The sequence below is a fragment of the Hesperophylax consimilis genome, chromosome 3 (genome assembly GCF_061612785.1).
Source record: "Hesperophylax consimilis isolate HC1 chromosome 3, BYU_Hcon_1.0, whole genome shotgun sequence".
In the NCBI taxonomy this organism is placed as follows: domain Eukaryota; kingdom Metazoa; phylum Arthropoda; class Insecta; order Trichoptera; family Limnephilidae; genus Hesperophylax; species Hesperophylax consimilis.
The window spans coordinates 3,560,166-3,587,231 of NC_142838.1; the positions used below are offsets into that span (position 1 = coordinate 3,560,166).

Below are 27,066 nucleotides of genomic sequence, written 5' to 3' on the forward strand. Positions count from 1 at the left end.
GAAATGAAAATCCAAGGAAATATGTAAATATATTTATTTAATCAAGTCCCAAATAAGTGTTTTGGGGCTTTCAAATAAATGCGTTTTAAATAAAACACACTGATAAACAACCATTTTAGCATAGTAAATGCACGGAGAGAAATCGATTTTTGCCTTCGCGATTAATTAACAGGCCTTAGAAATAAAACATCAATTTAAGAATGTTTTATAGATTTGCCTTGAAAATATATCATGATGGTATAAAGAATTTTCGATGTAATGCAAAAAATTGGATTTTCATTTTCAACACGCTTTTCGACATCGTGATAATCTATTCGTAATTTATTAAAAGTTCATCAGGAAATCTGTTAATTCATTCGTTAGGACTGCAATCCCGTTTGTTAACAGAATTATCAATAATTTGAAAAGATTTTAAATATGAAAATAAAACAATTATTTTGTTTAAAATAATATTTTTTCTTTAATTCTCTATGACGGTTAATATTTAAACTAATAACTTTAATAGTTCATTTTATACCCTGAACAAGCTTGTACTAAACGAAATCGGGCGATTATAGAGAATTAAACACATAAAAATCATTTTCATCATGTCAAACCACAAAGTTACAAAGTTTGTTAGGTTGTTGTGCTGTTGTTGATGTAAAATTTAAAACACGTTTATTAGTAGAGGGTATATATATATAATATATGTAGATGCGCAACATAGGCTGCTGATTGGATTGTGCAGTGTGCATCGAATACAATGCATGTTTAATTAGTTAACCAATTACGCAGCCTAGATGAGCGTACTCAATCGCTTCGACTAATGTGTTTCGCTTTGTATTTCAAGGTTTGTCCCAAATACGCCCACATACGTTGATATTAAATTTATAAGAAGACCCGGTAAACATAGAATTAAGCCAGTTGAATGTTAGTTTAATTAAACTCATAATAATTGTGTTAATCCAGTAATAAAAGCAACCTCTATAAAGGGTTGATCCCGCGGGACCTCTAACTATGATTTTATGACATTGTTAAATCTTGGGTCTCACAACAAAGGTTAGGAGATAATAATTCAGAGCCAAGAGATAATATTTCCTGGACGAATCATCTAACTCACTCAAACAAACGGCGTTAATAGAAAATTTTAGATTTAATTAAAAAATATATGAGTAATAATGTCAAACATTAATATGTCGGAATATCGTGTTGAAAGTCTTGAAATATAAACACGAATGAAAATATTGTATATTATAATACAGTGTACTGCAATACATGATGTTGTAGGTTCGTATTTTATAAATCCTGGGCAATCAGGCGTATTCACGTTCCCTCAGCATTCCTATTCAGGATGTATTCTACGTTTAACTGAGAGATGAAAGCAGCATGATTATAGTCCCCATACAGCGCTTCTCGAACTATGGGCGCATTCAAAATATGTTAGGTAAGTAAAACACTGCGAAACATGTTATTCATTAGAATTTGTTTCTGCAGTGATAATATATTATTCTTAAAACTAATTAATGTTGATTCGTGGGAAATTCCTTTATATTTATAAATCCATTTAGACATTATCAACACGTATTAATGCTCCAGATTTGTATATCTCTTAGCAAAACTAGTATTCTTCTGTCTCCTGTCCTATGTCAGAATTTTTAATGTTTTCATATCCAATGTTTCCAATCAACATGACGTAGTAGGTTAGTATTTTAATTTTTGTTTCGTGAACTTAACGTTTTGTATGAGAGTCTTGAAAATCGGAAAAAGAAGTTGCGATATGCCCTTGAGCAGGCACTTGCAGATAAGTCATGAAATGAAAGTGGTTATTTAATATATAATGTACATTCCAATGTATACCATGCGTTGATAAACGTTCTAGAATCTTTGGAATGTATGAGATGAAATTTCGTGAACCTATCTCGTAAACTCGGAAGTGCGGATATACACACTTAAAAAAATAAAATAATATCTGGAATAATAAAAAAGGTAAGAACTTATTTAGGCTCCTCGTACATATTAATCATAGTGCCAGAGGTGCAGTTATGAGTTTAACAGTGTATTTTGATATTTATTTAATTATTGAAGACAATATTGGCGTTTTTTAAACGAGAATTTGAAATAAAAAAAATGAGCAAAAGATACAGTCGCATCTAGGACTTAAACCCAGGACCATCGCCTTGCCGGGGAGCGATTCTACCAGGAACTAATGAGACCCTGTTTCCTTTGGTCATATTTAATAACGATGTATGAATGTGAATGAGGCAAGGAGTGTGTGCCAAGACCGAGTTGTTTGGCGGTCCGTCCTCTCTGCCTACCCCTGCGGGGAAACGGCGTGGTGGTTAGTTAGTTAGTTAGTTAGTTAGTTAATAACTACAAACATCATCTTCATTTCCTCACCTCATTTTTTTCCTGCTATCTTTATGTATGATCGCAAGATTCATCTTGAAATAATACAATCTACATAGTGTCTTGGGTAAATATGTCGTAATTTTTTTTGAATGTGCGACATCTATTGACTTCTGCGAGTCAAGGATATGTGTTTTTTTGTAGTTAATCAATGAGTAAAGCCTCGAATGTAATATGTAATTAAATAAGATAATATTAGCGATTTTTATACGAAAATTTGATACATAAAAATCAGAAATATCAGATAGTAAGAAACGTTCGCATCTATTACTTGAAAAACAGGACCTACACAAAATAATTACCTACCTAGACTCGCAGAAAAGTCAATAGATGTCGAACATTCAGATAAAATGACGATATATTTATCCAAGACACTATTTAGATTGCATTTAGTTCAAGTTGAATCTTGCGATCGTACATAAAGATAGCAGCTAATAAAAAAGTGCGTTGCGAAAATGAAGATAATGTGGGTAGTTTTTATTCGAAGTATAATACAGTTAAAAATTACCGAAGGAAATAGTGTCTCATTAGCTCAGCTGGTAGAACAGCGCACCGGTAAGGCAACGGTTCAGGGTTCCAGTCCTAGATGCGACCTTTTCTGTCTGATGTATCTTTTTCTGATTCAAATTTTCGTTTAAAAATACTTAATATAGTCTTCGATATTCTTAGGTTTTACTCACTAAGTTATTCCAAAAATATGATATTCATTTTCTGTATCTAACGAAACCTATTTGATTGAAATAACATTATCCATATATATCGTGTTTGATATCATAACGAGAAATATTGTCGAGCGAGTCGCACAAATCTGTAGCTCGAATTCACCCGTGGGAATATTGAATAGCATTACTTACCTGGCTTACATAAGCTACACGAGTCCCGAACAAGGTGGACTGACTGTGGTGGTTTGTCTTACAGAAGCATTATTATACCTATTCTCTAAAAAGATTTAATTTAAGGGAATACGTCGTGATTAATGTTTATGGATTTCTCGGCGATTGGTTTCGGTGAAAAAATAGTTTGAATGTCAAGAATATTTAAAAAAGGATTTTCTTTGAAATTTCTATTTTAAGAATAATGTTATGGACTTATATTTGAAAACGCCTCTTCAATTTGTAACAGGAGCGCATAGAGTAGAGGAACCAACCTTTTAATAAAAGGATTTAAAATAATCCAATTATTATTTCGGTCTTCGATAGGAAAACAAGTGTGCTTAAAGCCTTATTTCCTTTAAGATAGCTAATAATGCTATCCATACACAAACGTGGGCAGGTATTATTAACATAATTATATTTAAAATAATCATTTATTGCTTGGATTTGTAAACATATTCCTTTATACAGCATTACAGAATCAATCTTCTGAGAAGAACAGACAAAACAATATCAGAAAAAGAAATGAAGTTGTGATATTACCCCTACATGAATTTGAATTGGAAATCGTGCAAGATGATTTCAGAATTTAGGCACTGAAAGTTTTTACTTAAAATTCTGTTTGGTGATAGTTCTATTTAAATTCTGTTATCATTTCACGGTACTTGCACAGTAACAGAACTAGAATAGAACTTTCACAGAACTTGAATATTATCTTTGAAATTAGGTGAATGGTTCAAATTCTGTGAAATAACCAGTCCTTAAGATTTTAGGAAGCAACTTTAATGACACCGAGAAGACGCCGTGTACGTTTATCTCATCCTAGTAGCATTTCGTCTTACGTTGAACAGCTTAAAAATGGGGGTGTTTTCTGTAGCTACCACAGAAGACGTCATCTTTGCAATTATGAGGCACTAATTAAATGCCAAATATACTAAGTATGCCAAAAGTGTAAACCTACACTTTTTACATCATCAAACATACCAATCTAATTGAAATGTGTATTTCTTTTGTTTAAATTATTAAGATTATTTAGTGTCAGATTTCGCTATTTTTCAACGGTTTTTCCTTGTTATTTTTTATTAATTATAAACGCCCTGATGGCGTTTTATATGATATATATTTAACAAGATTTACTGTATAATACAGTAACAACAGAAGTTTCTTTAATGTTTAAATAACAAAAAAAAATTAAAACCAAATTAAAAAATTACATAATGCATGGTACATTCTGGTACATACCGGATGTCCGAGGGCAAAGTGCGTTAATTTCGAGGGGTGATTACATGATTTTGAAAGTAAAAATGTAAATTATTTTTTTTAGAAATTCCAATAATTTAAGATAGTTTTTAGGTAAAAAATGAATTGTGTGTATGGGAAAATAAATATTTATCTATGAAAAAATATGTTTGCATGGGAAAATAAACATCGGAATTTCGAAAAAAGTCATTTATCTTCTTATGTAGAACCACCTCCCGAATTAGCGCACTTTACCTTCTGACACTAATTAGTATAATTTTTAGGAATAAATTGTTAGCGATACACCAATTGTGTAATTTGTCGATGTTTGACTATAAGATTAGGCAGTCGCTTATATATATTTTTTTAGATATTTCTTTGTATAATTTGATGTCATCGGAAAAAAGCTGAAATTCTACACCGTCGAAACAACTTATGATGTCATTTATGAATATAAGGAATTGGGCCGAGATAGCTTCCTTGCCGCAGACCACTAGTTACATAAAATAACTTTGATTTGGAATATACTCGAGAGTTAATCCAACTGATACCCGTAGGAAGCCTATGTAAATTAAATGCCACGCACGAAATGTGGACATTTTCAACATGTCCTTCAACAAGTAATATTCTAACTACGAAATATCATTTAACTTTTGGTTACCAATGTATTTAAATTTAACCTTTTTTGTCCTTACTGTAACCTTATTAATGGGTTTGTTATTGGTACAAATTTTTATGCAAAATAAAATATGGATGAAAAACTGGTTTTGAGTCGATCATACAGAATTTTATTAATTTTAAAAATACTCCTGATGCATAAAAGAGTTATTCGTATTTTCACAGAGTTCCATTATTGCCTTTCATCCGAAGGCACAGAAAAATTATCATTTTAATAATATTTTTACATTCCAGATGGCAGATGTTATGAATGCTCCGATATTAAAAATGTCACATCTAAAGGATGACTCCGGCATGGTATTAGCGTGCCTAGAATCGAAGATTTACAGTCTGTTTTGCCCGCACAAAAGGCAAATTTCCCAATTCACAAACCGACATATTATGTACACGGTGTATACGTAGAATGTGTACCCTCCTCTCTCTTTCCACCCCTTCCTGCTCCTAAGGCCTCCCACACAGGGCAGCCGGACCCGGAGCCGAACCGTAGCTGAGCCGCCGCACAGTGGACAAGAAAATAAAATAGGAGCCCGGTAATACACTTGTATTCGACCACCGAAAATTTAAATATAAACCGATATCTGAAGATAAATACCTCCAGCATCCCGTGCATTCTGAAGGTCAAAATGCTTACTCCTGAACTGAAAACATTTAAGACGAGACAATAACCTAAAGTAAAGCCAATATCTTAACGACGTAAGTGAAACAGCCGTGCACAAAAATATTCGACGCGTGGTCCTGGTGTATTGGACAGACCTGCGGTTGAATTTGCCCTGTCAAATTTCTAAAATAAAGTGGGAATCTTGACGAGATAAGTGATGAAGTCCTGTAAAAACAATATTCGGACAGACCTACGGTGGATATTGCCTTAGCAGGCCAAGAAAATCGATCTTTCGGTGGGGTTTATTTTAGTTATTTCTGGTTAACGTTTTACTAATTCACCGTCTAAAAAATAAAATCTGGTGCTCTCCGCTAATTTTATAGTTTTTATAAAATTTTCAAATTGTTTTCCATATAATATTTGTAAGGTCCTGTTTTTATTAATCTTAAATAAAAATAATTACATCCGTAAGGATCCTTCTAGAAAAAATTGAGATTTTAGTAAAACCTTCATCAGAACTAATGAAAATAAAGCGTCGAGCAAGCCCCCGCTATTAGAGTCTCATGTCGCCTTGAATTAAACTTTAATGTCGAACTGAAGCTGAACGCCTCAAAATTACTTTTTTCTAGCATCCCGCGCACTCTAAATGTCTAAGGTAAATTATTTTAATTAATTTGCAATTGGGCGTTAACTGCGAACTAAATAAATATGTATAGGTATATAGACGCATAAGTCAGATATTGAGAACTTTACACCCGGTGGCGTAGTGTAGATTTTGTAATACTCAACTATAAGAAAACTACGTATTAAAAAAAACTCATTTGTTCGTTAGGAGAATCTTCCCTTGGTCGTCTGAAAAAAATCCTGACGAAATACTAAGCTGTTAAGAAAATGTGTAAGCATTTTAACAACAAGATAAAAAATATAGTAGACTACTGAAAAACAGCTCTACTTAAACTTATTTTGGGAAAATGATTCAAATTATTTTAAAAGGTGCTTAAGTAACCAAGTGAAGCATTTTACATATTTTAATTTATGCGTATTTGTTTAAAATAACTTATTGCGTAGAGTTAAGTTTAAAAAAAGCAATATTTTGAGGATCGAGGTTTACATATATAATATCTTAACGACGACAGAGGAAAATTCTACCTAGGTTTTCCATAACTAAGGAAGTAGTTTTGTCAACCCAAATTCTGGCGTAGTTAGGAACTTGAAATAAAAAGAGGGATTTCGGGCGGATAATTTGACAAAGTGGTCCACTGTGCGTTGCCTGGAGCGGCTAGCAGCCAAAGCTAGCGAGGGTTGGTTGGTTGGGCCATTCATTGTTCACGCGGACCGGTCGCGGCAGGCGGCTAACCCAAAACTGAAAGCTGTCAACACTGTACGTATTATTATTACTTGCGGACTAACGCCAGGCGAAATGTCTGACTGTAATTTATCATTACACCTAAGTGATAATACTTTAACGGCTGACCAGATGTTCAATTTCATTAAATCTCCTATCAATGGATTTAACAAGATACAGCCTACGCACTATTCCTATGATCAGAAACTTGGGTTGGGTTAAAGAGTTCAGATGGAGACAGCCAGGAGCGCTTTAATTAAGATGTAAGTTTAAATTTGAGAATCAGAATGGTTGGCTGTCATGTTTACGTTTTATTCAGTACGGCATGAAAATCTGGACATAAATTATTACACGGTAGACAAAAACCTTTAAAATGTGGATTGAAAGGAGAGTACTAAAAATACAATGGAGAGAGAGGGCAGCCAAATTAGAAGGCACAACTAGTTTCGTTCTTCATCGAATGACCGAAAATTGTAAAGTTGTTGTAGATATAGTAGAAAGAAAACTCCCATTTCCTGGTCATATTTGGAGGAACGAAAAATGATAAAATGATTCCTTAGTTGATAGACCAAGGAAAGTTTGATGGAAAATGTAGCAGGTGCAGATATTGCACTTCATGGCTTCGAAATCTACGTGACGTTTACGAGTGTAGTTCCGAGGAGTTGGAGGAAGGAACCTGCAGGATGAAGATTTTTCCTATGCCAAGATCGATTCGATATTATTTCTTTATAAAAAATAATAAAGAAATACTTTCTATCGCTGAGAGATTCGCTGTAAACTGCAATCCCTCTTTCAAATATGCGTCGTTCATGAAATAGAAGTTTGGGTTAGAGTTAGAAGGAAGCTATCAGCCGAACTTACGCCTTTTATGTCCCTACTACCAAAACCATTCATTAAATATTATGGCACTATTCATTTCACAGCGTGTCATGAAATAGTTTGGTTTTACTCGTGCCTACTAAGCGGTTTAGCATTTTAGTGTACATTGCGGAAATTTACACAGTAGATTTATTTTATCAGTTTATTCACGATTTTATAAAAATTTTGCGAACATTTTCTGTTGGAAAGATATTATGATAAGCATATTTAAATTGGTGGTTTTTAGTTTATTCCAAAGCATGAAAATGATAATAATTTGGTTTCTGTCACATGAATTTTCAACAGCATTATTTATTTAAAAAAACATTTTTTTTTACTGTCTATATATTATATACGTAAGTTTTCATCTACTCTAGGGAATTACATTTGCTCGGGTAATCATTCGGAAACTCTCAAACTTTTACCAGTTTCTCATGTTAAATGCGATGGATAACTAGATTTGGGAAATTTGGGAACTATGGATAACTTTCATGTTAAAATTAATTTTCACCTATAAAATTTTGACTTCTGCATGAAGTGGCATTATTTTCGATTTTAGTAGATGTACTTTTTTTGAAACGGATGTGGGTTAGGTTAGTTAAACATTTACTGAAAAAACATATTATGAAGGCTTCTGGCTCTTTTAATTGATATTTTGAACCGGAAATAAAAGTCATTCATGTAAGTTTATTAGGTAGGTAAAGTATCTAAATTTCATGAAAAAAATACATAAGAGAATGCAGAAATTGGAAAAAGATTGATAAAAAATCAGGCAAAAACAATTTTTACGGATATCGAAAAAACCTATAGGTGCATGGCCATTGGTATGAACATCATAACTTCATAATATCATCTCCACAAATGCCAAGTTAGATGATAGCGATATTATTGGGAAACCATAAATATTACGAATTATTTCCGAAACTTACTACTAGAAGCCTCCTTGAATTATATTTGAACGGAAAACAATATCCATAAAGCCAAACGAGGATATTAAAAACGATGGCAATTTAAAAGCAGACACATTAGCCATGGCCCATGGGGTGCCCATTAATGGTTTACTCGAACCTCCATAAAGATCACATTTCTGTGTGTAAAAATATGGAATAAACCGGAAAAACTTTTCGGTTCGGATTTGAAAATAAAAACCGCGAAAATTTGTGAGACTTCGTGCTCACATTCTTTGGCTGGGAAATAATATCCAGCCCGCATTTTGGCGGTTTGGCGAGATCGTTGCTACGAAATGTATGAAGTATATAAAGTTCCGTAGTAATGACAATGTGGATTCGGAGAAAAAAAACACTCTTCTCGGACACTAAATTTCTTCTAGCGACCCAGGAAGAGAGTAATTCTTAGGATCACCCGCGAGTATGAGGCCAGACTAATAGCCCGCACTTCACGCTCTATTATACGAGTGGTTTGCGCTAACAAAAGAAATGACAAATTGCTGTAATAGTTTTACCCGAAACGGTGTTTCAGCTTTCTGGAAATATTTTATTGTGATGAAAATGTACTCTATGAGAACACATACATTGAAAATAAACGGAAAAGCTTACCATTAGACTTTTCAAGAGCAAGAAATGGAATACATAATACATGTGTTAATTATTATAGTTACTCACATGGATATATTTAGAAAGACAGAGAGCAGGAATTCGTTGTAGATGGCCATGGATATGAAGCGACTTTCGTTGAATTCCGATGGGGCCTTTCTCACCACTATGCAGAGCCGGATTCCCCAGATCAGGAATATCACCTCCACTGTAACAAAGAAATTACCATTTAAATCAAAATACTAAATAAACGACACCAAAAATTAATCAACCTTTTATCTTGTATAATCAACCTTTTATCTTGTATGTCACATACAGATTATTTGAGAAACTTCCATAAATTAGAAAAACTTGATATACAACACGTGCCTGTGAAATTCAAAGCAATTATTTCAACATTTCAATTCAAACGTAATTCGCGAGTGTTATACTTTGTACTTTGATGAGATGGGTCTAATATTAGGTGATATTGATTTATTCCCAAGCCTCTCGAATAGAGTGAACAACAATAAACATGCAACGTGAATTAAAATAATGGGTATTTTGCTAAAATTAGTTGCCTAACTCAGCCATACTTCGAATTAAAGTTCAGACAACTTGAATTATAATTGGAATAATGTAGGTATTTGTAACTGAGGTTAGGGAGAGGAAGAGTGATTCTTGAATCAGGATTCGTAGTTTCCGGGTACTATTCTCGCCGACACAACTATTATAAAGGACATTGATAAATGAATAAACACATAATCCCTTCCAGCGTAGAAAGATTCAAACTAAATACTCAATACAAACGACACAGCGTTTATTAGACAGTGTAAGGACTGATATATTTAAAAAATAACTTTTCATCCATTTAGGCAGAATTCACAATCAACGTTAAGAGTCGTCTTATGAATGAAGTAAAAAAAGTCGAAAGTTATTCGAACTATTCTAAAAACCCTGAAGATAACCTACATCGGAAACGAAAACATATTGCGGGCCGTTTTATTCTGGGTAAGGTTTCAATAGTTTTATTCGACATGAAGACGAGAATAAAATTCAATAAAAGTCTAGTCAAACAATCTACTCATCCTCATAAGTTACATAGAAGACACCCTAAAATAACTCCGACACAAATATTGATGAATAGCTTTTAAGATTAGTATTAAAGTAATTGATATTATTAGAGTAATTCACGAAATCAAATAAATATTTTTTTCCTTTGCTGGAAATTATGGTTCCACTCTTTCTATCCCAGCGCGATGCTCGACGTATCTGAAAATCTCTAAATCCGCAAACCGTAGAAAATTCAAATAAATATCCTAAATTACGTATTTTGGTGGCATATTACAGAGCCAGTTGGCAAAGCATAAAGATACGGGGATTAATGACACATCGAACACTTAGCGAGGAGTTACCAATTCTATATCACGGCCGAAGAGATTGGAAAATAAATACTTCCACATTAATTTGGGAGTCTGGTTTGGGTGCCGCCCCGGTTCCATTATTGGATAACCAACCATAGGTCACCCCGAGTGGTTCCCTACGTTTGGTGATTTAGCAGTGGTGCTCGCGTTGCGTGGCGTTTGAGGAAACCTTTTGACCTCTCCAACTGGTATCTCTTAACCCATCGCCTTTTGCCACAGCGGGAGGGATAGATTCATACGTCCGTCACTCCTGAACACACTAAACCCTAGATTCAAACGCACCCCTAATAACTTTTTCCTTACCAGAACTTCCTCTCCTTCCTTAATAAGATCCACCACACAGCATCCCCAAAGGTGACATAGGCCTTGAGAAAATTACTCCAGGGCCTCCTGTGTGGAATAATGTAAAAAAATTACCTACTTCCATTGGTATATGATGTGATGAGTACACATACAGTAGAAGCAGTGGCAACCTTTAATATACCTTAAGAACAGGGGCGGCTGCTCCATTAGGTCAATAGCAATGCAGATGATACTGCAATTTTCTTCTGGGATAAAGATTTAGACATATTACTAGAAAATGCACAAAGAGACCTAGACAAAATTAAATGTTGGCTCCAATCAAATATCCTAACTATGAATGTTAAAAAGAACAGTATACATGATTTTAAGCTCAACCCGTAAAATCATTCCTCTTCATGTACCCTTAAAAATTGAATATAACAACCTGAAAATCCTGATACAGGAGGAATATCTTGGGCGGTGCATTGATAAAACTTTTGAACAGCATATACAATATATTAAAGATAAAATCACCCACTTTAGCGTATTTAGCCGGTTATCAAATCTGTTACCAATAAAATTAAAGAGGTCCATATTGTAGCCTCGTACTTTCACATTTAAACTACTTGATTGAAATCTGGAGAAACGCATATGAAACATATATAAATAAACTACATGTAACACAAAACAAAGTTATCAAAAGCTATTTCACTTCAAACCCAGAACATCCACAAAAAATATGTATGGAAACAAAACAAAAAATTATATGAATTAAGATGTCTCCTTATATTCAAAATAAATAATAAACTCATACATACAAAAACAGAACTCATTAAAACGTCCCAAGTACACACACACTTTACACGGCAACACAATAACATACATTTAAACACCATACATACTTTACAATAAAAGATATAAATTTGTTTTAAACAACTTTAATTTTAATTGCACTCTTCCTTCGTCAGGAGAATATTAAAACTAGTAAATAAACCACAAAGTAAATGCTTATTACAAATATATGCCATACATAATCACTATGGTAAGAAATCTATTGTTTACGAAGGGGGCAACATATATGATTGCCTTCCAGACAAAATTAAAAAAGTAAAAGTGCATTAAAAAAAAATTGTTCTCGTTTATGCTCAATCAACAAAACACTGAGAGTGAATAATATAGTAATGTAATGTATTAGTCATTTCTAGTTAAATAAGTGAAAATGTTATTTTCTTTTATCTAGAATAAAAAAAAGGACGTTGAGCACCTAAAACTAAAAGAACAGTTCATGTAAAATAGTATAGATCAAGTAAAGATTCAATTTTATTACAATGACTTTTAAAAAACTTTTGAAGGTTATACTTATAAATAAAGCAGAAGATAATATTAAAAAATATAATTGAAACATGGAACAGAACAAGACACAAAAAATAAAAAGGTAACGGTCTCAAATAATAACTGTCTAGGTTAGAAATGAATTCCTTAGAACTTTGCAATCATTCATGAGTTGAAAAAAAAGAAGAGATGAAATTTTTAATTCTTAATTTAATGGTAAAATAATAAGATCTCAATGGCCAAGTAGTTAGAGGCGTTGTCCCGGTAAGATAGAGATCATGGGTTCGATTCCCTGTTGTGTCTTGTTCTGTTTTGTGTTTCGTTTAGATTTATTAGTATTATCTTCTTCTTCAATAATAAAAGTAAAGATTAGTCATGTTTTACACATTATCTTATTTTGTTTTTACAATTTTTTTCACATGACCATCTGGACCTTCTTGAATGGACCCTTAAAAAAGTAACCCTGCTTAGGAGCCTCCATAATACTTATATAATTTTTGGATTGTAGAAGTATTATATATTCTTTTCTGAATTTTGTAAAAGTAAACGTCTAGAAGGTCGAGCAGAATGTCCTTTCTGGCCTGTCTGCCTACACTCCAGAATCCAGATTCACCCCCGAAGTTAGCAAACTTTACCACTGGCACCCTTTATAATACAGTGCTGACCCAGGAATCGAACTATTAACCCACCTGATAAAAGTTTACGGGGGATTTTATGGAGAGGTGATGTCAAAGAACTGTATTTTTTGTATTTACCCGTTGACAATTATTTTCAATTATGTGTGTTCCAGTCAAAAGAATAATACCACAGAGGAAGGAAGAGAGCCTCCGTGAATAATACCAAGGCTAATTGTCCAAAGAAGCGAAGTTAGCAGTCCACAATGCAGTGCTGTGGTACCTACCCTGATGTATGGAAGTGAGGCATGGAACCGACTAAAAGAAAGGATGAAAGTAGATTGAATGCTGTTGAAATGAGATCCATGTGGCGTATGTGTGATAAAACCATGTATGATCGTGTGAGGAATGTGGAGATCCACAAAGAGTGCAAGGCTGATGTAAGCTTAATGAGTATAGATCAAGAAAGGGACGCTTGGATGGTTAGGGCACGTAGAGCGAATGAGCGAAGAAAGCAGTGTAAGGAGAATATATGATGCAAATGTGAATGGTAGCAGAAGTCGAGGACGCCCGAGTAAGACATGGCACGACCAAGTGAATCAGATACTTGAGTCGGGCCATGTCAGATTCAGAATAATAGAAGAGTATGTATGAGACAATGTATGAATGTGAATGAGGCAAGGAGTGTGTGCCGAGACCGAGTTGTTTGGCGGTCTGTCCTGTCTGTCTACCCCTGCGATGGTTGGTTATTTAGTTTAGTTAACATCTAAGTAAAATAAAATGTTTGTACAAATTACAGCTGTATCTTTTAACATAAGCTAGTGCGAGTCATGTTTTGGTATGTAGGAGCTAGTAACCTATAAATTTGTTTCCACGGGTACAAGGGTACGATCCAGCCTTCACGCCTTGTGGCCGATTTAATAGAAAAATAGCTGTGGTACTTGAAAGCTATTTAATAATTACGCTTTCTACTTAAAAAAATAATCAGACCATTAACACGGAAGCCTTTAATACCAACCAGAGTGAGGTAGATGTTTCCAGAAAAAAGATTTCTGCTTTACTTAAAGAGCAAAAAGTTTGCTTTAATTACTAAAGTGCAAATTAAAAATGATATTATTACTTGAAATATGAAACAATGAAAATGTTAATTAAATATGATGATCCTTGGTGAAAAGTGGTTAGATTCTTGTCTATACCAAAGTTTGATAAACAACTTTTTTACAAGTTTTTCGATAAAAATATTAGTGTTACCTGCTACCAAAATAATAAATTACAACAGTACAACCGTTTTTTTTTAACATTAACTCCACAAATTATTTCCCTCAGTGTCTATTTGTCATCTCTAAGGATGCTGTGTGGGTTTCTTCTTGAGGAGAGGAAGGATTGAATATGGGTCTTGAAGAGACACGTGGTGCAGGAGGAAGGAAACACAAAGGCAGACAAATCGTTCCACAGCCGATCTGTACTCAAGAACGAGTTGTAGAAGCGTCCCGTTCTCATGGAAATTTTTTAAAATAATTTATATGTTTGGCGTTTTTCACGTCACGTTTGGCGTTTTGGTCCCTTTGGCACGTTATGCACCGGTGCCAAAGGGACCAAAATGCTAGTTCCTCGGAGCATCTTCCACTCCTACCTGACGCCTGCGCTATAAAGATTGCAATTAGCTTGTTAAGATAGGGATCTATCAAAATCTGAAATAGCCAAATTATTCTAAGATAGCTCAGCAAGAATCAAGAAAGAAACGAAATTACAAATCTAAACAAAATAAGTTGTCATGGAAAATATTTCAAATATGGCAAATAGACCTGGCAAAATGAAAAAAACAATGATGAAGGAAATGCTGAAAACAAAAAATGAAAGAGTGACGTATGCACAGCATTAAAAAAACAATTATCACCAAGAACCTGAAACTGAATTTCACAATTATAATAACATCACAAACCAAAATCAAGACCAACTCAAGGAAACGGTACAGAATAAAATTAAAATGTCTGCTCTGGGCATCGTAGTCAACAATATGAAAAAAATAAATAACAACCGATTAATTCTAACTTGTCCTAAAAAGAAAATGCAACCAAACCGAAAAATGAAAGTAAACAAATTTAAAAAAGACATCGCGGCAAAAGAAATACCAAAAAACAGATGTAATATTCAAAGAAACTAGAAGATAACAACCCGCTGCTGCGGTTTGAAAACTTTAAAATTTCACGTTAAAAAAATCACAGAGGGCGTCACTTCCGTTTACAATAATTCTGAATTGCACAGTCATTAAAATAATGATACAATCAGATAAATATAAATAACACAAAATATGAATTCTTAACAGACCTTACTCCAAACTGAAGACATTGAGATAAAGGCAGAATCAAAATCAGGACATATTTAAGGTAAAAACTATCACCGATAACAAAACAAATAATGCGGAAACAAATGGAAAAATGAAATATTACCGTATTAGCAAAAAATGTGTCAAATTCATTGTCATAAATACAACGACACATTAAGTTCATGCTAATCGAACAAAAAATGTAGCCTGTTTCTACATTGAAATCGAATAATAAATTCATATGAAAAGAAAAGCCACAACGAATATGTGAGAATTAACAAAATGGCTACAAATAACACTATTCATAGCTCAATGGAACGGAACGCATTAGAAAGAGTTTCAGAGAACACGTGTACGGGTGATACAGCTATACTATTACGAACGCCTCTCGTTTCTGTTGGCGTTCCTCGGGACACCAGTTGCGAGCTTAAGAGGAAGCTACAAGCCAAAAATCTATATATTCTTGGTATACCTTATATTGTAGGTAATATGAATTAAAATCGCTTGACAAACGGAGTCTAGAAACGTTCGATTTCAAGCACAAACTGGTTTTTATTTATTTTGTAAATAATTTTATAAGACGGCAAGAAAGTTAATCAGATGAAACTGTCACAGTAATCTTAGCTATAATATTGTATTTTTTAAAAAGTTGTTTCCTTTATGCGTTCATACATTTCTATTGAAATAATATTTTTTTTAGTAGTTTACATTTATATTTTTATAGAGTAATTTATTTTTTTATTTGTATTCCACTCAAGCAAAACGATAGAAAAACCTTCAATTTATCTAAAGCATATTTTTAAGTATTCATATTGTACATAAATTCGTTATAAAGACTAATCAAAATAGTGATTTGGCATTAAGCTTCGCCTTAAGCGGCCCAATGGCGGGCAGCATGTCCGCGGCAAACATGACGTCGATAAATCGCGTGACTTTGTGCTAAGTCTGCTCGCTGCCGACACGCTCGCCCGTCACTGGGCCTCTTTTCCCTTACTTCTCGACGAACAAACAAGCAAGCAGAGTAGTAAAATACGACATCCGTACTGTCACTAGGTTGCCTTCATACACTTATGTGTTTTTGCGTTCGCAGTCTCACTTTATTTTATTCGACGTTTAACGTTTTCGGGTAGCGAAAAGCATTGTGAATAATTGTATTTATTGAAATAATAAGTTATTTTTGAGTACATGCAAATGAAAATAAACCCCATCTAATTTTGTTTTTGCTCGATAATGATTTATGCTCATCTCAAAAGCACAGGAATGAATTTTCTCAATAAAGAGAGCCTAGAGTAACAGCCCGTTTGTGGCAGCCCATGATAGCTTGATAGTTTTTCCACTGGACCTAGTTCAGTGAAACCGTTGTCTCGTTAACCTATATTTCGTTTTAATTCATCTATGGTTAACTTAGGATACTTTAGGATATATATGTGGAAGGCGAAATAAGACGCCAAAAAATATCAGCTATGGGCGTGAACGCGCTTTAAGTGGGCGTAGACATATACCTAACCATTTCGTATCATGTTTCATTTGCTCGCCGCTCCGGACCAAATATTGCACAGTGTGACATGGTTTGATTTCACACGGAAAAGTTTTATAAATATAAATTTCTGTACGATAATAATAATAATAATTATTGTAAGCATTAGTTAATGAATTGCACAATTTGCATGGTGTTTGGAAATTCATGGTGTCTACGTACAGTGAAAAAAATTTGTAAGGGATCCCAAAAATTATAAATCACAAATCCTTTTTTTGGTCAATAAATGTATATTTATTGATAGACACTTTTGACAGGAGCCAATGAAAGCTAAAAAAAAATCCCATGTTTTTAATTACCAATGATTTTTTTTTATTTCTTGCTAATGCAATCCCGATGAGTTACAATATTCACTGTAGGACGGGAGGAACTTACAATACATAGGTGGGAGTTAATAGGTACAATTTTACATTGGTATTTTGATAACAAAATTACAAGTTTCACATACGAAACAGTACAAAAATATAATACTTTTACTAATAAAACTTTTACACAAAAAATAGTTTTAACATTACAGTTATTTTACATGTCAGATTGTCTCCATAGATATCATGTCTTCGCGATCACTGTACGAGTCGGTTTTGCGTGCGAGCCCACATACAATTTAATATTGAATGTCATTTTTTCTAATTAAAATACAACTTGACAGAATTCACTCTTGATAAGAGCCAATGAAAGTGGGAAACTCACTGTGGGAAGGGAAGAACTTACAATACATAGGTGGAAGTTAAAAGGTACAAATTTACATTGTTATTTTGATACCAAAATTATAAGTTCCACATACGTAACAGTATAAAAATAGAAAAATATAATATTTTTAAAAATAAAACGCTTACTTTACTTTCACCAGCAATTCCTTAGCTTACCTATTTGGTGTAAAAAATGCATTTCGGTAAAAATAAAAACATGTCACCGGAAACCAAAATTAATCTACTTCTTATACTCCAATTTCAATTTGCTCAATTCAAGTTTTTCGACTGCGCATATATGTATATGCCTACATATATGTGTAGATATATAAAATTATTTAAACTGACATTGTACAATTATGTTCTGTAGGAAACTTATCCCAAAAATCTAATTTTATGTGTGTATTTCAGTAGTACCTTCTCCGATCCGTTAAGAATTTTCCTTGGTGCCGTAATTTTGTTCGGAATAAAATTCCTTTTGTGTTCTGTTTTCCCATATTTACTTTAAAAACTTTCGATTATCTAAAATTTTATACCTATCACTTTGTGTAATATCTTATACTAGGGCAGAATCTGTGAATTCTTGAAAAATCAGCTTGCAATTAAAAGTAAGGAATTTTTTTGTTAAAATATTATATCGGCTATAGATAGGTATTTATGGAATCTGTGAATTCTTCACAATCACTTCCAATTTTTCAGTGCCCAAAAATTGGCATGACTGAAAACCAAATAATATAATTTGTATGTAAAAAGAAAATATGTACATTATTTATAATAATTATATTTGAAATACTTTTTATATGAAAAAAAGTTCTAATTTAAAATCATTTTAGGCGTGAAAATTAAAAATAACAATCACACCTAACAGCGAATTTAAAAAAAAATAATATTTGAGGTGATATTTAACTATTGAAATAAAGAAACTTAAGAATTTAAAAATTTATACAAAATAAACTGTTTTCATATTTTTTTTATCAATGTCCAATTTTCTCTGGAACTTGATCACTGTGCACATTTAAAGTACAAATCTTTTATAAAAAATAATGTATTCTTTTGTATTGGTGAAACATACAAAAAACCTTTAATTAATTGTGGAAGAAATCAAATTATAAAAAAACAGAAAATTTCAGCAATAGATTTAAAAGTAATCGTTTGATTAAATAAATAAATACCTACGTAAAAGAAATCACCGTACATTCGGGCCGGGAGACACCCGACCTTTCCAGCTTAAGCTCTGGCCGACACTGAACTGTAACGGTGTAAGTACTTCAGCACCTGCACACGAATACAGTTACGTGCATTGCAGTATTAAAATAATTACGGCGGTGTTTCCTTTAGCGGTATAGAAATTGGAGATTTCCGAGTGGTATATTTTAATTAATTTTTATGAATACATTAATAAAATCTCTAATTTTTCTAGAGGGATTCGTCGGGAAGTTACTAATTGATCGTCTAGAAAAATAAAATTGGGTGATTGCCGCCTATCTTACAACATTTTACATTTAATAAATTGTACACACCTTTTTACAAAATATATTTAAGGATAAGGTCCTGTTTTTATTAATCTTAAATCTAAATAACTTGCATCCCGAAAAATCCCTATAGAAACATTTAAGATTTTAGTTATAAGCTCATCAGAAATAATTAAAATATTAGCGTCGGGGAAAATCCCCGTTATCAGGGTATTGTGTCACTTTAACACAATGTCCACCATTTGGTCATACTGCACATATACGCCTACATGAAATAAATAATCCAAGATGTATGTACTGCGCCGGAGATCACAAATACCGGGAATGTAAATCTATGGACCGTCCGGCGTCCCCTCAAATGTGCTGACTGATTCTAATCCAAAGATACTAAATTTACCAACCGATCATCTATCAAATAGTACAACATGCAAGTTTAGAAATTACATGTTAAAAATTGCTAAACAAAAAAAACGATTCAAATTCTAAACTCGTTAAATTTTAAATTGTATTCATCTCGTTTGCAGTTTTGTCATTTGCATCTTCATACTTGATGTTGATTTTTTAAAAGTTTTTTATTCGCAATTTTTTTTCGATACATACAGGTACATATATATATATTATTACAAAAAAAATCCCACAAAGGCGAAGCCTGTGCGTGGGCATTATAAGTTATGTATTCAAAACAGTGGTGGTTAAATAAAGAAAAAAACATAGTACCTGTAGATAGATTAATATGGTTTTACTGAAGTTTACTTTTGTATCTTCATTCTTTTTAATCAGGATCAAAACACACGTAAAAAAAGTAAAAAAAGAGTAAGTTTAAGTAGTGAATTAATAAAAGTTTGTTATTTAATATGATTATTTACTGCTTTCTTAAAATTTAACGTACTGTTTTCATTAACTTAGCAGGTAATTTGTACTTAAAACAAAATATGTCTTTGAAGTATGTCTCGTTCTCATGTTAAACAACTAGATTTATGCATCGACTTTTCTGCAGCACACGTCTATTTAAGACCCTTGTTAACACCTTCTTCTCCTTTAAATACCCCTTGCACAGCTTCCCCAGAGTTGAAATTATAGATAACCCGATGAAAACAGATTCAAAAATAGATTTTTGTTTACTCCAAATCAGTCAACTTGTTGCAACTGAAGCCGGGTGACAGTAAATTATTAAATTAGAATTACAACTTCAAATAACACAACGAATAAGGGAAATAGATAGAAAGTGTGAAATGGGTGATCCTCGCGTCTGTAAGTATTTGAACAGGATGACAGAAACGAGAAAAGATTGCATAGGGGGAAAGCGATAAACAAATCCGGGATCAAATAAAACGGGAGCTGAATAAAATTGAAACATAGAAAACAGATACAAGTGAACAGACAGATATAAATCGCGGAGGCTTCGGGATATTGCGTTGAAGGAAGGGAATACATGGTCCACACGAGTCTATACAACCAGCTTCCAGTTCCCAGTTACATAGACAGAATCGTTTCACGCGGTTTAAGGATAAAAAATCGATTCCTGCCTAATGGATGAAGGAGATTTAGGAATATGTATGTCTAAACTTGTCTGTAGCAATATTAAAACATTTATTTCACGGAGGTTTTTTCGAACATGTTTACAAGCTTTTTTCAATATGTTTATTTAGAAATCTTTCTTATAAAAAATTCTAGTACGGAGCACACTGAAAAATAGCAGTGAAAAAAATGGTATTTATTCACTTTCAATTTTTAATTTTTTTTTTAAATAAAACATCTTTTAAATTTAATTTCGTCGTTTTAATCCCATTATTTTCAGTTTTTAACAAAATTGATTCACACAAGAGTAGAGAATTATTTAACTTCCAGAGTGGAAAATATTCTCAGTTTCGCCCTGGTGTAAGACCAGCATTCAGAATTGAAATGTTGAAATCGCTGTAGTCGTATTTGGTGACCAGATCTGAATAGCCAGGAACCTACTAACCTGCTTTTTCACCATCTCCTTTCCCTCTCCACTAACTTCAGTCTCACTACATACGCCAAATGGGGATGCCATAGTTTCACTGGCGGTTGAGAGCAGTTGGTATTTTTGTGCGGTTTTCACATAAAACTAACCCATGTCTAATGTATTATTCCCAATAATTATCAAAATTAAATGTTTTCCTGGTGCCAATGGTAATATAATATGCCACGCGCTTCCGCTATGGTATATTGATGCTCGTTTAATTATGAATATTTCCAAACATTCCACGTCACGTGTAATATAAAATACAGCAACGCCGCTGAAAATGCGAAACATACTTAAAATTATGTTTGACACGATATAAAGATATAAACTCATTTTTTATCCTCGAAAAAAAAATATTTTATGGGCTGAGAAAAGTAAAAGGGTCTTTATTCATTATTCACCTCGAATTGGCGAGTCAGCATTTCCTGAAATGGTTTAATGTTATGACGGAAGGTGCGTTTTACAATGGTAGCCATTTATGTTTATTGAAAGAAAAAAATAAATGGGCTATAAAACATATTAGAGGCTTGTTTTATAGACATTACTGCTTCTTTCCCAATTTCGTGCAATCTTTCCTTGAATATTATGATCCCGAAATATACCAACGTTTTACCGGTCGTGCTTTTCAAATATTCATTCGTGGAACGCATAGTAAAACTTTTTTGGAAAAATAAAAAGAGTTTTATGTTGCTCATATTAAATTGAACCCATCGTTATGCAAAGGTACCATGATGATCTATAAAGCATTTTTCATTTTACAAGGAATAACATGAAACAAGGGATACCATTAATAACATAAACTAAAAAACCTTGCACGGAGAATATTCGAGAACAATTTGAAGCTGCGGGGTGAGAGGAAAGATGTATGAAAAATGCCAAAATCTACTTTTTTTACATATCCCATTACTTGTTTTATCAAATATCCATAAAAATAATATATGAATTATTATAACTGTATTAAAAAAATACAAAATAAAATTATAATAATTCATTATGCACCACTTTGCATACAAATCATTCAAAAGTTTGTCAAGCAAGATTTCTGCCAAAACAGGAGGAAAATTGGAAAATCTGGGACTTCAACAAGTTATAATCTAATTAAATCCAATCTATTCTCTAGGAGTCAAAGGTCGGTGAATTAACTGAGCGTACTTAACGAAATATTTTTTTAACTAGACTGATTTTCATTTCGTCTGTTTGAAAATTTGTTTGTACATTCCGTTTCCGTTTTAAGATGGTGGCGGTTTAAATGGTTCAGTAAAGATAATTTATGCAAAATGTGAAATCGTCGTGTTTATTTGGACTTTCTTATTCGTATTTTTCAACGGTATCTTTACCTACCTGCCTAAAGAAAGTTTCAAAAAAGAATAAGGAACACCAGTGAAAAATATTATTGCTTAAAAAAGGCCGATTCTGAATATAAAGTTTAATTGAATATTATTTATTGTAAGTAGAATTAATAAATCGTTATTTAAAAAAATAATACTACACTATCCCTTATAAACGCCTTTCTTGGTTGGCATCACTGCATCACAGCATCACTGCATCACTGCATCACTGTATCACTGCACCACTGCATAACGGTATCACTGCATCACTGTATCACTGCTTCACTGCATCACTGCATCACTGTATCACTGCATCACTGCATCACTGTATCACTGCATCACTGTATCACTGCATCACTGCATCACTGCATCACTGCATCACTGCATCACTGCATCACTGCATCACTGCATCACTGCATCACTGCAACACTGCATCACTGCATCACTGCATTACTGTATAACTGTATCACTGTATCACTGCATCACTATATCAGTGCATTGGCTGTTTCTAGTTTCTAGCATCACGCGACGATACATCGCGGGTTTTAAATTTTATGTTTTGTTATCAGAAATTTGTGAATCTAATGATTTGTTCTTTTAATGTTAACCAAATAAATTACTGTTTTTGAAAGCAGATGAAACACTCTTTTAGATTTTAGTATTGTAATATTTTAACATTACCTACATTACATAATATTACAAAATATAAAAAGAAATCTGATTTCAAAGGCAGGGCATTTTTTGTACGATTTTTTTATTGTTTTTTTTGTAAAATATAGAAATACCATTTGCATGAAAAAACATTTTTAATTACACAGATGTCTTATAAAGGTTGTCATCACTTCAGGTTTTTTTTCACTTCATATACAAATAATTAATAAAAAATCACAAATCTTTAACAGATATAAAATTTCACGTCAATTTCTTTGGAATATAGCACAATTATTTGGAAACTTTGTACCGTAAACTTTCAGATAGAGCGTGATGTTTGTAACGTAGAATATATTGGATGCCAAATGTAATGTAAGGTAAGTTGGAGCGCCTGTGTAATGTAGGAACATTCCAATGTTTACATGTAATAGTGAGATCTTCAGGATCAATTAGAGGGTACAAAAACGGTAGAGCAAAGATCTCAATCTCATGATTGTGGGGTTAATTTTCTGTCAAGTAAGGTGGGAAATCAGAAATAATAAGAGTAAATACTTAATCGAAATTATATTGAAACCATCAAAAGTACAAGGGAGTACAAATAATATCCATGTAACAATAGGAATAAAAGTAGGCACATACCAGATGGACTCCTGAACCAAACTAAGCTAACTTTACGTGGCCGAGAATCGAAGGAAAAACAACGGGTGGCGAACGAAAACTTGACTCCGGTAGAGAGGAACAGACCCGTGACGGAAGCCAGGACATCCTTCACTCAGTGGAAACAGGAGGACGCAACTCCTTCAACGTGCGCCTGTAGGATCTTCAAGTCCGTAGCACGTGGTAACCAACCAGACTCGTCTTACAGACTTCGGGAACAGCAATCCGTCCCTTCGCGACGCGGGGATAATCAGCCATAAACTTCTAGCCACAGCTAGGACCAATCTATTTGCGGTTTCAAGTCCGAAAAACGAGAACTACAAACATGACCACCGGCCAACACTGGATAAAAACGGGGTTCCATAACCTCCACTAAAAAAATAATAACCTACACGAACTATTCGTGTTAGGAAAAACACCCCGCGCCCTTTTTAAAAGATAAGAATAACTTATAATCACATGATTAACTCAGATTAAAACACCTTAAATGGCGAGTGACTGGATCACCGCTGACCAAGCAGACCGTGGAGAAAGTGACCAAAAACAAAACTGTCTTTCCTTCCTCAAAAAATATTGCCAAACTTCCAAAAAAAAACACCATAGACAAAATAATCCCAATTAGGCAAGAACTACACTTGTCACAAAATATTTATGTGACATGTTACCTCTTTCTAGCACTGCATATATCTCAATACAATTGGAATTACAACGACTATATTATGAGTCCGTCTCAGTTTAGTACTGAGTTGAACCTGTTGATGTAAAAAATAAGGCTCCTTACCTCATTAGAAAAAAAAACGTTACATAAAATATATTTTTTTGTAATTTTGTATTTAAATTTTTCTATTTGAAAAATATATTTCTTTTATATAAAAAAATAAATATGTTAAACTAAAAAAAAAACTAATTACAATAAAAATGTTTTCTTTTTAACGTAACTACCCAATTCAATAGAGAAAAACGTTTCTCGTGTTTGATTTGTTACTGAAGTAGGTATGTGTTTAAGTAGGTAACTACGTAAAAAATCTTATTGAATCTGTTCACAGCAACGGCCAAATAAAATTTGTTTACAAAATGACATAACTACTAGTAATTAACGATAGTAACTAACGGTGGGTTGTTTGATAGAAATTCAAATGTAACATTGTCATCAAATAGCCAGTAAATGCCATTTTGTTTTTTGAAAACTATCATGTTGTTAAGCTTGTCATGTTATTATAATTTCATGGAAAGCTGAAACGCATCTAGAATCGGCATTTAACGGGGGCCTTAAAATAACACAAAAAATGGCGCTGAATGACAATTTCATGACTTTGTCACACGTAAATTTCCGCAAAACAACTGGGACTATATATGCTTATATATAAGCTTCATCACAGCCCTGTGTAATAAAGTGGTTTTTATATTTTGTTTGTTCCAATTTTGACTTTGTTTGCATTCCATCTACAATGCGAAACCATAAAATAAAAGTGATTGCTTTCTGCGAAAATATAATATTTTTTCATATGGGGACTGTTCAGTGATAGCGTTTTACTTTTGCCAAATAATTTATTCGTTTCCGAAACATCAGCATGGAATTAAACAAATTTCTGACGTTTTTAATAGTTAAATATTTTCGACGATAACTGAGTTCTGCAAAATCGAATCGCAACAATTATTCTTATATAAAAGTATGCATCATCGTATAAAATTAAGCCCCATTGCGAATAATGCATTATAGACCCAGATCATATTTGGTTATAAGTTATAATACACTAATATACAATAATAAGAACAAAAAAGATATTAAGCGTTAAATTTTGTATTTTGTTATGTCCATTCTGCATACTCCTTTGGGGACACGGCATATTGTCGATATAAGTATAACAACATTTATACCTGGCTATGGGGAAAATAATTTTCCTTAGTTGGCTGAATACCGCGAAGTATTCAGCCAACGAGTACAAAGTGTTTCTTCGAATAAAAAACAGCAGGAGTATCATTTCAAGGGGAAGTGAAAGATCGGGAAAGCGTTCTAATCAAACATTTAAAAAAAAATATTTTTTCGTTTACACATCTTTTGGCGTACAATATTTAAGTATGTGTTAGTTGATATTCTAATCACCGAGGAGCTTATTCTTTATGATAATCAAACTACACAAATTTATTTTTCATAAAACGGGCAGCCGTATATTTGCAATGAAGAATAAAAATACAGAGGCTCAGCGAAAATGCAGCGTGGCCCGGGGCCAATATATTTTGGTTATTTTTAATTACATCAATGATAATATTTAATACGACATCTTGTTATTTATGTACAAAGATATATTAATTTAGCACCATTCTATGATTTATTATATAACGGAAATTAATAAATAAGAGATTTGAAAAAATATAAGCTACACAAACGATTATTTTTCTTTGTTACACTTAAATAATGAAATATTAGGAAATCACTATTCCCTAATACAGGAAATTGGGTAACAGTTGTTCTAACACTATTAAATCTCAAACACCATTAAGTGTACATATTATTAAGCAAAATGAATTCATTTACTGCAAAATAAGTCAAACTTAAACAAATTCAACATTCACAATTAGATCTTCCTGGTCAATATTGGCCAAAACCGAATAAAGATGTTAATAATTCAACACAAACATAAACATTTTGATTTTAAAGGAAAAAGAGGTACTTTTGGAACTAATATGCTTGTTTTTTACAGCGTAAGTTATAGAGATAAAAGTAAAGTATTTAACTGTCTTTCGATGTAGTTTTGTGAACCGCCCCTAACGAGCAGCGCAGTCCTAAGTAAACTGTGCATAATTTAACGATGTCAACGCGAGTTTGCGCCTACTTACTCAGCTCCCATAAACCGTACACGGGAGCAAACTGCAGGTACACAAGAGTAGGTTACAATAAACATCTAAACATTATGTCGCATCTAAAATCGGAACAAATCTATTCCTGCAATGGAATTAATTTTATAAATAAAAAACAAATAAATAAAGTAGGTACAACATATAGGACATTCTAGATATTATTTGCTATACCATTCGACTAAAAAGTCAAACCCAAAATTCTCTTTTGTACGAAAAAGGCCGCGCAGCCGTTTCCTTTAAAGGTGTGAGTTAACTGATAATTTTATAATTTATTTGTCCGATAGCTTTTACTAATATTAAAAACAACGCCAGATTGAGCATATTAACCCTTGGTCTAGGCCAGTGGTCGGCAAAGTGCGGCTCCGGAGCCGCATACGGCTCTTGGGCTCCTTGAATGCGTC

At 33.1% G+C, this 27,066-nt stretch overlaps 1 protein-coding gene across 1 annotated transcript in view; it reads right to left on the reverse strand.

Moving 5' to 3' along the window:
* Positions 1–27,066, reverse strand: part of LOC149424849 (uncharacterized) — a 658,025-nt gene that overhangs the window by 42,437 nt on the left and 588,522 nt on the right. Inside the window, exon 9 of the mRNA XM_089647476.1 lies at positions 9,598–9,736. Coding sequence (XP_089503602.1) covers positions 9,598–9,736 — 139 coding nt within the window. The remainder of the gene's footprint in view (positions 1–9,597; positions 9,737–27,066) is intronic.